An 11,838-nucleotide genomic window follows, 5' to 3' on the forward strand; every position below is an offset into this window, starting at 1 on the left:
CTCCCCTCCGTCTCTTCTCCCACTCATATGTCCCTCTGTCCCTCCCCTACCCCCTCTCATTCAGCACTTGCTTCCTAGTGAGGACACAGGGAGGGAAGAAAAAGTAGTGAGTTGAGATTTCTGTATGTAGGTGGCGCTGTTAGTGCTGTTCAAGATTACAAGGTGATTTAAACTTTGAGATTAGGTTAAACTGTTGGAAATGGGATTGACCAATGATCTTTACACTGGTTGGGGCTGAGTCCAGAACTTGGAGCCATGTGCCATTCCATGTGATGTTTGAGCCAATGCCATGATGGTGAGGTCAGCATGATGCCGTCAGCTCTGCAGTCTTTTAAGTACCATGTATGTCCACATGTACTGTATGTCCTCAGACAGTTCTGTCAGCACACATGTAAACAGACCATTACTACCTTCATTTGTGTGCGCCTAAGCAATTAAGGCTTGTTACCATTTAGAGTTAGTAATGCTGCCAAAAAATTCAAGATGAGACCAAGTGGTGAATTTTCCTCTGTCCCAAAATCTTTGGATTGTGATTCAGGTATCCAATCTCTAAAATTGGTTAATGTTCATCAAATCAAATTGGTTTGGCCAGTGAAAGCAAAGAAAGTCTTTCCTCTATCAGTTCGCCTGATTAATAAGATTAGCCTATATTACCAAATTACAGTTGTTGTTGCATTTTTTTTACATAGTCAACCAACATTTCCCACAAATACACACAGGCATTACTGAGCAAGTAAAGATTATTTTGTTTTTTTGTTGTGTATAAATCATGGCTTCGAGGGGATATGTTTCCTCATCTTTGCTTACTCCCTACTTCTTCAGTTGTTTCACAAACCAGTGTTCTTTGTTACGACAGAGAAGAAAACAAACACATTGTGGATGAGGGATTTGGCACGGCCCAAGTGTGTTGTTGGATTTTAAGGCTGTTCATTCGCACCAACTGCCCGCCAAAAAACACTGCTTAGGTTTGGGCTTGATCTGTAATCTTCAGGAGGGAAAATAAAGACTTCTTTTATGTGCTTTTGCAATTAACAACCCCCTCTTAGGCGTAATAAATTACCAACATGAGTTCTATGTGATAAATCTTAAGCAAAATTAAAAGGGGAGAGAAATAGAACGATGGATCTACTCTTCCCAATTCCTCCTCTAATGCTGTTCACATGTCCAGGAATCTGGCCTGGCAGACGGAGAGTATAGGAAATCTATCTGCGTGTTTGACTGTTTCATCTGGAGCCAGACTCTCAGTATACTGCAGAACCTGCCAGGACAACACACTTGGACCCAGTGCTTGTACATGCAGTGATAGATGATCACTGGATGATCTCTGTTTGCTTTCATCACACAGCAGGAGCCAGAATGAGGTTAGATGACTCTCCCTGTGTCTCTCTTTGAACAATTAGCATTAATTAAGAGGGACCTCCGCACTTGTTTATTTAACGGCTGATAACGATGTGTAGTGTGTGTTTTATTACAGTCTCCCTGGGGAGCCTCTTGTTAGTTTAGATACCTTGGTATCATATATGTGACAAAAGGATTTACACAAACACGCTTTTAGTTATGTCAAAAATTTAGATTGATCAGAATAAAGAAAAAAACTGCAGGAAAAAGCGGCAGAAAAGCCCCACAGTCGCTTGTAAACTTGCTGTAGCTAGAGAGTCTGTGCAACACTCTCTGTGCCACTCTCTCTCAACAACGCTAATTATCAACCAAAGACATGCTAATTACATACAGCTTTATTGCTAATGTAGCAGGCCTCTATGCCAGCCGCCCACACTCTGAGCTCCGCTCCCCTACCTCTGCCTCTCCTCCCACTACACCTTCAGGCACAGCAGTAAAAGCAACAGAACCCAGATCAATGGAATTGATGAGGAGATGAGTTGATTTGAAATTAGATACGTAATTTATTAGGATCTTTATTTTTCTTTCTTAGAGAATCTAGATTTAGGTTTCACTTAAACTTCCGTCCTTCATTTCGACTTCTACTTGACTTCGTCCTTATTTCCATTTCCCTGCTCTACAGGAAGTCCACTTTGCTCATGCCTCCCCCCCTCTAAAATGTAACAACCCACCCACACTTCTGCACCTGTGACGTAGCCTAACAGCACACATGGCGTGGTAGGAAAGATCCAACGTCCTGTTCCCCGTCTTTGCCCTCCCACCCATCGCTTTCTTTTCATCTATGCTAAACGTGCCCATGTCAGCCCTGTGGCCAATCCCGTTAGTACGCTGAAGCGAAGGCTAAAGGCCCTTTTCAGATCGATTTCTCCCACTGAGAGTCGTTCAGAGAATGTGGAGCCTCGAGGGATCACATAGTGTAGGGAGTGATCTGCAGCTCTCTCCCCCCACCAGGCTCTTTAGCGTCTTCCCCTGACACAGCTGTTTACATGTTAACCATCCTCTGCTCCCATAATGGAAACGGTTAAAGAGAGCTTCAAAGCAGGAAGCGCTCGTCACAGGCATTTGCTGAAACATGTGACGACTCTGTTCATGGGTTCAGCTTAAGAAGAGGGCATAAGGGATACCAGAGCTTAAGGGCAAACTGGGGGTAGAACTTCAAACTGAGTTCATAAAATAATAGAGACATTATTGTTGATAATTATTTCTGATAATATTTTTCCTTTTATATTCATTCCTAAAAAAAACCCAAAGAAGGCAACACCTGCAAAATATGTGATGTTTTTTAAATTATTATTATTATTTATATTATATTATTATCAGTAAGTCAAACAAGCCTTCATAATATGAATGACAGGAAAGGAGTAAGACCATAATGCCTAACAGTGGAGGAGAGTAACTTCAGATTTATTCAGGCTTATGCTCACATTTAATGATAATGCATCCAGTCCATTTGCTTTAATCATTAAGAGTTTGTCATATGTTCATAGCTGTATGGCTTGATGTATGCGCTGCATTAACATACCATGTATTTGACTGCACCAAATGGAAAGAACAAAGGAAGTAATGGCTACAGCAAACATTACTGCCACAATTATTTTTATATCATGAATAATCTTAGTTTCAGGATGTGGTCAATTTAGTATTAAAATAAATACAATTATATTACCAAGGTATAACAATCCCTATTATGTAATCCCAATATTATTGAGATATTTTTATGAATCAAGGAGCTCTGGAGTTGCAGGACAAGAGAAGTTTATTCACTAAGCATGATGACTCTGAAAGTGTGTGTCTGTGTGACACAAGACAAAAGGATAAACTCTGCATGAATGCACGGACGCCTGTGAACAGTAAAGGTGTTTCGTTAGCGGGCACAGCTTAACATGCAGCACCCAAGGATCCTTAAGCCCCTCCTCTGCGTCACTTCCTGTTTTGTCTACCTGACCACTGCCTGGCATTACCTGAGCCACACCAGTGACATGTGCCTGGTGTCCTAGTCTTTAGAGGGACATCAGTGCTAACACACACACCATGGGCAGAATATGTGAAGTACGCACATACAATTTTAAAATAAAAATGTGATTTTTTTTTTAATACAAATCATTTTTAAACTGTCTTTGTTTTACATAACAAAAGGTCAGTGACCTCCAAAGACAAAAGAATGACCTCAACATTCAAATTATTTTGGTTGACAAAAATTGATTTCTGGAGAAATCAACAGTGTTGCACAAAACTAAAATATGTCTTTGGCATTGTATTACAAGTATTGGGCAACATGTTTGATGCAACAGTGATTTCCTGAGCCAACGCTGAGCCAATGTGACCATGACCAATATCTACTGGATGTTTCTAAACCAATGATCCTCAGCTTTAATGTTATGCATATTTAGCAGGTGTTTCCTCCTTTGGCCTTTATACTTTATTTCTGAAAAAACATTGGCATGTGGAAAACATCGTGTTATAGCATTTATAGGTTTTTTTTTACCTAGAAAAAAAGGTTTGTATAATACATGTACAAGTACTTTTTCAATATTGACCCTTTTTGTAACTTTTCTAGTAGCGATAGATACTCCAAGTGAACCCTTAGGACCAACAAGACCAAGAGCAACAAACTAGGGGAGCAATTAATTCATACAAGATAAAAGGTGTGAAGACCAAAAGAGAAAAGTAAGGGTTGCTGAATGAGTAACAAATGCTGAAACCATCTGTCTGCTTTTACATTTCAGTGTGTTTGCATGACTGTGTGTGTGTGTGTGTGTGTGTGATTCTGCGTATCTTAGCGTACATGCACGTGTGCCGCCTGTGTTTTTTTTGTTTTCTCGTTACTCACCTCCACAATATCGGAGTTGGTCCTGCTCTCATGGGGCTCATTGTACTCGGTGTATTTCAGCAGGGCCTTGTCCATATCTGTGCTGGCGTACTGGAACAGTTTGTTGGTGCTATTGAAGATGATCAGGGCAATCTCACAGTCACACAGCACACTCAGCTCGTACGCCTTCTTCATCAGGCCGAACTTTCGCTTTGTGAATGTCACCTAGATAGAAATAAAAACACACCCAAAGAGACGAAAGATCAGCTACAGTCTATAAATGTTCCTAACAAAGTGAGAGACTTAGCAATGTATGTTCACACCTATGGTTGATGTTAAATTAATATTTCATTAACACCACTATTGTTAAGTCTTGCCTGGGGTGTAGTAATCATTTACCTGCAGAACATCACCCCCAAACTGTTTCTTGTGATCAGGAAAGTTAAAGTCAAGAACATTTTAACAAAACCTGACTTTATCAGTGTGTTCAGTGAAAAAAAAGAAGCTGGTTTCACATTTAAGGAACTGAAAATGCAAAGTCTCAGACAGATAACGGTAAGAAAGATCACTGGCTTCTTGTACATCAAAGAAAACACATGCTCAATATTGACAATGACAAGTGAATCCCGTAAACCATTGACTTTACCTGATACCCTGATGTACCACTATTTTCCACAGAGAGAGTAAACCTGTGACTATTTTATTTCAATTTTAGCAATCCTCTCACAGTGACAACACCACATACAGCTCTGTTTCCGAATAAAGTGCCCCTCATTGTGATTAACACGCTGTTGGTATAAATAACCGACGGAGTCCTAGAAGCTCTCAGAGAGCTTAAATAGCAACAATGTGCTCAACATAAACCACAAAATACCCTCAGTAATGGACTGTCTTTGCTCATACACTCACTGTTTGTGTATCTATTTGTATGTGAGGCCCAGGATCCACGGGTATCTTTAATAAGACACTGCCTACGGTGCTAAAGTAGAACAGCCTCCATTCCTCTATTGTGTGAGGGAGAAACTAGAGCAGTGAGAGTGACTTAATTCCAATGAGCTGCACCTGTTTTTTTGTGAAACCATGTGTGCAAGCTCTCTGGCTGAATCGAGAAAAAAAAATAGAAAATGTTCATCTGCCAGTTCTCTCTGAGCAACACTGCTTTTTCAAGTTGAAATTTATTTTATTTTCTTCGGTGGCACGTCAGGGCTTTTTATTGAGAAAAGGTACTGCCAGAACAGTGCCCAGCTGGTAGTTAATGATCTCAGTTTGTTGATTAACTAAATGTTTGTCTGTTCGCTTCTCTTCTCTTCTCACACTTGCACTGGCCAAAAATTGCCATCCTCCTACTTATTATGCAAACGTTCTCTGACTGTGAAAATATTGATGACAACTGCAGGGTACAAGTGGCCTTTGCAAAGTATCCATTGAAAAGTCTGTGAGTGCAGTACTTTAGAATGATGCAAAAATTAAATACAAATCCCAGCTCCAGAAAAGTTGATACACTTTCTTACAAAATAAACTAAATCCTGTAATAAACTGATGATGTTGCATCATAGTGTACACAAAGCCATTTTTATTTAAAGTCAAATTAACTTGTTGGCCTAGACCAGGCATGGGCAAACTAAGGCCCATCAATAGATGAAAAGAAAGCAATGGGTGGGAGGGCAAGATGCGAGATGCAGATGTGAACCGTTCAGCTTCTTAATCCGGCCCTTCAAACTTTTCCAAATAATTTAATTTATTTATATTATCATTATACTTGTTATTCTTGTAATTTCCCTGCAATACCCACAATTCCCCAAGAAATGACATAGAAAATGATAAAAGCATTTTAACATTTTAGCCTTTATACATGTCATTTATCTTAGTTCACACGAACATTCCATCTATCTACTGCTGACCCCGCCCTGCTGTTCAGTTCTAGGACAATTGTGGCCCATGAGTCAAAAAGTTTGCCCACACCTGAACCCACCCAGTCTTTTGTTTGAAATCATGATACCAAAATCTATGACAAATTTACCTGTAAATTCAAGATCATGGTGCTTGTATGACCTCTTCATTTATACTTCTGTTCTAAACGTTTTGGAGTTTGTTGCAGGGATTATTTTAACATCTTTGAATGTTTAAAATTGGTTAAAAAACATATTTTGTTTATCCACTTGCAGGTAAATATAATGGCTTGGCTATGTTTTATAAAGTGGAAAGAGGTTTTGAAGCAGCTTTGCATTAATTTGCTATTCAACACCCTTAAAATTGTTCTCTTTACAACTTCAAGACCTGAAAGAAGAGAAAGAAGAGAGAGGGTTGAATGGATATTGATGGATAGTTTTGGATTCCCTGAAATCATATCTTCCAGGATGTACCAGAGAAACTGAATATCGAACTATCCCTAACATCTACCCAATCTTTTCTCGCTGTCTCTGGGAGTTGGTTAAAACCGAGCACCAGCCGCTGTCTTCTGGGTCGGTGATGCCACTGCATCATGCCTATCTTTCAGACAGCGGAGTATGAGACCACGAGACATGGACGCCGCTCTGACGCCTAACAAACCGGCATGCGTAATGTTAGCCTCTCTACCTTGGCACAAACACTCATCTGATACAAAGACGACATATGGAGGAACGAGATCCCCTGGGCTCTAAATACCATGCTGACATTTCCACAGTGAAACTAAAATATAAGAAAAACAAGGCTTGTACTTAATGCAAAAAGATCAAAAGGCGTTTGTTGACAATAAGATTAATCTGCACGTACAACGCATTCACGAACATAGGCAAATGGCTGCCATCCTGGTCTATATGTGAGAGTAAATAAGAAGACAGGACGAAAGGACACCAGGTCAAAGAAGACTTTTCACGAAGAGGACACAAAGAGTGTTGTTTTCCCTAGGTGTTTCAATGCACAGGGCACGGGGTAGAAACAGGACACAGCTCCCGGGTGCTCCCGGGTGCTCTGCTATCACCCACTCACTTAGTTACACACTCTACTGGGGCCATTAATGTTTCAGAGGCCGGCACGTTGCGCACACACTGAGCTGGGTGTGGATCCCTGAGGTCCATGGCACTTGAGGGAGTGGGATAAGAGGTGGGGTGGATCCACCTGCTGGCTCAGAAATTATTTTGTGTACTAGTCAAAAACACGACTGTAGGCACACATTACAGTTTAAAGTAATTAGGGACTGGGATTGCACCCATAATCTGGTTTTTATTTTAAACTGTAGAGCAAAATCTAATCAGAGTATTCGCCCTTGCATTTTAAGAGTTTTTGCATGTGTTTTCCACATATGAGATCATAATTCACACGTAGCACAATTCTAACAACACCACAAGAAGAGAGTGAGTGTGATCATGAAGCCATAACTGACCGATAACAACACAATAACAACACCTACACAAATATAACAGCACACCCCCACACCTCAATCTGACATGTACAACATGCTACCTCCAAATTACATAGGCTGTACTGCTAATGTTATGCCCAATAGGCATGTTTCTGATTAAACACTAGATGGTTAATGGCCTTGAAGAATTACACTCATTAAGAATGCAGTAATGAATTAAGTGGCTGATAATGACTGTTTCCCCTGCGAAGCCGTTTCATTTCCTGGAGTGTGTAAATAACAAATATAGAGATAAAGTCAATAGAAAATGTTGATATATGCTAGTGACATAGTCAAAAAAATAAGTTAGAGCAAAGGGTTTAAAATGTAGTTTAGCTGACACATAGCATTGTCACCAAGCTAAGGACAGTGTGGCTCCAGCTATGATGCTACAGTAAGTAAAAGAAGTGACTGGTGGTGTAGTGTAAGTCTTTTAGTACATAAATGAACAAAACGTTCAACTTAACCCTGTAAACATCACATGGTGCGTGGTAATTTGCAACATATTCCATCACTGTGAGTAATTTTCAACTCATTCAGTGACTTCTTGGTCACTTACTTAATTCTGTCATGTGACAGCAAGCTTGTGATGTCACCATTTGCTTTTCCTTTGAAAGCTTAGAAGGTCCCTCAGGGTCCACACAGAAAAAATAAACACTTTGGGCTGGCTGCCTTTTTGCCCCTTGTGTGGTTAAAGCCAATTCTAGTAAAGGTAAATGTAAATAAAGGTAAAAAAATCGCTTGAGAAAAATTATGCTTAAAAATACTGATAATGACTAACTAAGTGACATCAACATACCACCTGATAAAATTATTACTTCTTTATTTCATGTTTTGTCGTTTACTGATGAAGAGACACTGACAAAGATCCCATGTTTAACTTCACTAAACGGTGGAGGTGTAAAGTGCACATGAATCTGGAATCTGCAAGTGTGAACTAAAATCTATTTGTTAGCTATGAATCTCAAGATCTCCATGAATGCAGTTTAAAAACATTTTGAACTTAATAAGAAAAAACAGTAAAAAAAAAAAAATAGGTAAATTCTTGACAAATAAAGTTTTCATATTATTTTTTTACTGTGTTTATTATTTGGTCAAATGTTTAGAACTGAGTTTTCTTGACCACTTGAACAGGTGGTGACACACATGCCTCATTTGTTTACCCTTTTCCTCCTCCGCATTAAAATCCCAAGAGAGAATCAGACACATCCACACAGAAAAAATGTGTTCCGACACGTCACCATCATGTCCACTTCTTCCTTTCTTACCTTCTTTGTTTGTTATTGAATAGCGTGCATTTTACTAGTATGTAAACCGACCAATTAAAAGTTCATTATTTCTAACTGCTTTAATAACACAATCAAGAATAAAAGATAAAAGATCGGCAAGATAAACATAAGGTTGGGTGAAGAAGATTTTTCAAGTATTTGGTTCTTGGCCACATGGGTGAGAGATGGGAGAAAAACAGAAAGACAACTGGGGGTGGGGGAGCAGGGAGAAAGAGAGGGGGCGGACGTACAGGAAGCACATTTTTATGCATTTCCTCTCATAACAGGAAGAGGCCAGTGGCTTCCCCTTCACAATGGCTTCGCTTCTCCTTCCCACCTCCTGCCTGCTCCCCTGGGGGAGGAGGTGGGGAGACAGGCATCAAGAGCTGCTGGTTAGCAAACGAAACATGGATACACTCGCAAACACACACACTCTCTCTCTCACACACACATACACACGTAGTTATCAGTCAGCTAGCCGTGTGATTTGTCTTGGGACAAACACTTATCCCATTGTCAAGGGCCAAGCAGGAAGCGTCTGGGCTTATGTAAAAGGAATAAGAGGAGCCCAAGACCTGGTGCTGAACTCTGCCTCAAAGCCAAAGAATCTTTAATTTTATAGCAAAAGAAGCTCTGTCCCACCTTTTTTCCTTACATCTTTATAACATCAACATAAAACAGGAAGGGAGAAGGAGCAAACAGCAGACTCCAAAAAATGTATTTATTGGACATCAAAAGTGTCCAGTAAGAATAGTCTGAATTGTTTTAATTATGCCAGTTTAAGTTAAAGTGCGGGTACATGTATAAAATATAATGTTGTCTTTACCACAGGTAGTTATTACGCTGCACTTCAACATTGAAAACAGCTGGGCTGTGCTCTTTCTGTGTGTTTCTGGCTACATAACAAAAGCAGCTGGAGAAGGATATTTTAACTGCTAAAAAAAGTGGCTGTCACCATTACAGCCCATCTTAAAATAACATTATTAAAAAAATCTTTCTACCTAAATTTCAAATGTCACCCTTTTTTTTATTTTACTTTGAAAATCAAAGGCCCAAAAATGTAAAGAAATGCAAGGAAGAAGAGCCATTGAAACTCTGTACTGAGGCTAGAAATTCAAACAGGAGGTGAGAGAGCAAAATAAGCCACATGGAGATTGCGAGAAAGCGAGTAACAAAACAAGGAGTAAGTTTAGGAGACGGAGGAGAATTAAAAACAGCAGAGCTGGAGGTGAAAGCTTCGTGAGCCCTTTTCAGTCGAGGTCTCACAAGCTGAAAATATGACGGAGAGGAGTGCCACTCGCTTTGGTAGGAGACGGAGATGGTAGAGGAAGGTGGGAAACAGGGAATTAAAGGAGGGGTGCATTAGTGAGGAGCTACCCTGTGGGCCTCATTATTTTCCTGCTGTTAATTTCACTTGCACATTTTCTCACCCCGGTGTTGTTGATTGGAGAGACGAAAGCTTTGTCGTAGAAACAAAAAAAAAGAGAGAGCTTTTATTTCTGCTGCCGTTAAAATGCTAAGCGAAGAGAGGAGACATGCAGGAAGATGTCAAATTTATATTTTTTAATTTTCTTCCCGCCAGGTAACTGTGTGCAAGAGTGTTGTTTTGTTGTGCTATTGGGAAAGTCCTGTTGTTTTACTTCCTGACACTGATGACCTGATCCATGTTTAACCTTTGGCCCGGGATCCTTCCCCTTGGAACCTGCATGCCCCGCACTCACAAACACACGGATTTGCACAGACAAGTCTTTCTAAATGAAGTCCACTGTGTTTACTAGCTGAGAAAGGAAACACTAATTAGAGCCAATTGTAATAAATTAGTCCATCTCAAAGATAAACTCCTGGGACACGTGTTTAAGGTGTGTTAACATGCATGCACTTGTATATGCTGCATCAACAAGACATTAAATCTTCCTAAGTATTTGTCTAAGTGTATCATCTGCAAATCCTGGCAGACACACACACACCTGTATGTGTGTGTGTGCACATGCTAAAGCAAGAGAGTTTGCTTTCACTGCTCAGGCCATGAGTTTATGGCACACGGGGCTCTTTCATGTGCCCCAGGCTGGGAGAGGGTCTGAGTGGTCAGGAGGCTTGGAGCCAGGGCTCACACACTGCTGCCCACTGTCCAGGGCTCTGGGCAGCCAGTCAATGCCAGGGGGGCCTGTTCCTTCTGCTCCTGCTCTGGGGAAGTGCTTCAGGGCCTAGAGGTGGCAGTCCAAAGTGGCCGCCCAGAGAGAGCCAGGCCCTGTGCCCGCTCACATGCTGCTGCTGCTGTGACGGCTGCAGGGTGGGCGGCACTGACAGCCACACAGGACGGTGTCACCCCACAGACAGAGGTTTACAAGCTGTTTTACAGATATGCTAATTCAGTCACATTTCAAAGCACCTTAGATTTAGACTTAGCCGACTTTTTTCTACATTAGAAAAGGACAGTATTTTCCTTTTGAAGGAAGTTTTATGGAAACTGGATTTATCCCATTATTGTTCTTCAGTGAAAGAATAAAAATAAATGTAACACTAACACTGTAACACTACTAAAATAGTAAACTTGCATTTACTTGACTTGTGCTCTGGGTCATTTCCTCAAAAAGGAAGTGAAAATATGCAAAACCAAAACTTCTGTTTTCTTCCTTTCTTTCTTTTTCTAAGAAGAAAATTTGGGTTGGCAGTTTCTCTGTCTGTCATGTGATGGTCCACTTCTGCAGCATGATGTCATCATCAAGGCTGTAGGTTGAATAACACTCTGTGTCGTATGCTCTACACTGCACGTGGTGGTTCTTCACATGACTGGCTTACATCACAAAGGAATAGTTGTGAGATGAAAAAAAACAACAAATAAATAAGTATTCTATCACTTAGGAGATCAAAACAACAAAATCCAGTGATATATTGATTTTCCTTTCCCTGAACCCTTTCTCACTCCTCCTCCTCTGCCTGTAAGTAAAGCCCGGATATCTCAGACATCGATTCCCTTCAGG

General features: G+C 40.5%; 1 protein-coding gene across 13 annotated transcripts in view; it reads right to left on the reverse strand.

Annotated features, from left to right (window-relative positions):
* The window catches only part of mef2cb (myocyte enhancer factor 2cb), a 74,625-nt gene that overhangs the window by 25,773 nt on the left and 37,014 nt on the right, over positions 1–11,838 (reverse strand). For all 13 annotated transcript variants that reach the window (XM_008335771.2, XM_017043075.2, XM_017043073.2 and 10 more), the window contains one exon: positions 4,229–4,432. In XM_008335771.2, coding sequence (XP_008333993.1) covers positions 4,229–4,432 — 204 coding nt within the window. The remainder of the gene's footprint in view (positions 1–4,228; positions 4,433–11,838) is intronic.

Source organism: Cynoglossus semilaevis, chromosome Z, assembly GCF_000523025.1.
Source record: "Cynoglossus semilaevis isolate Cse_v1.0 chromosome Z, Cse_v1.0, whole genome shotgun sequence".
NCBI classification, from domain to species: domain Eukaryota; kingdom Metazoa; phylum Chordata; class Actinopteri; order Pleuronectiformes; family Cynoglossidae; genus Cynoglossus; species Cynoglossus semilaevis.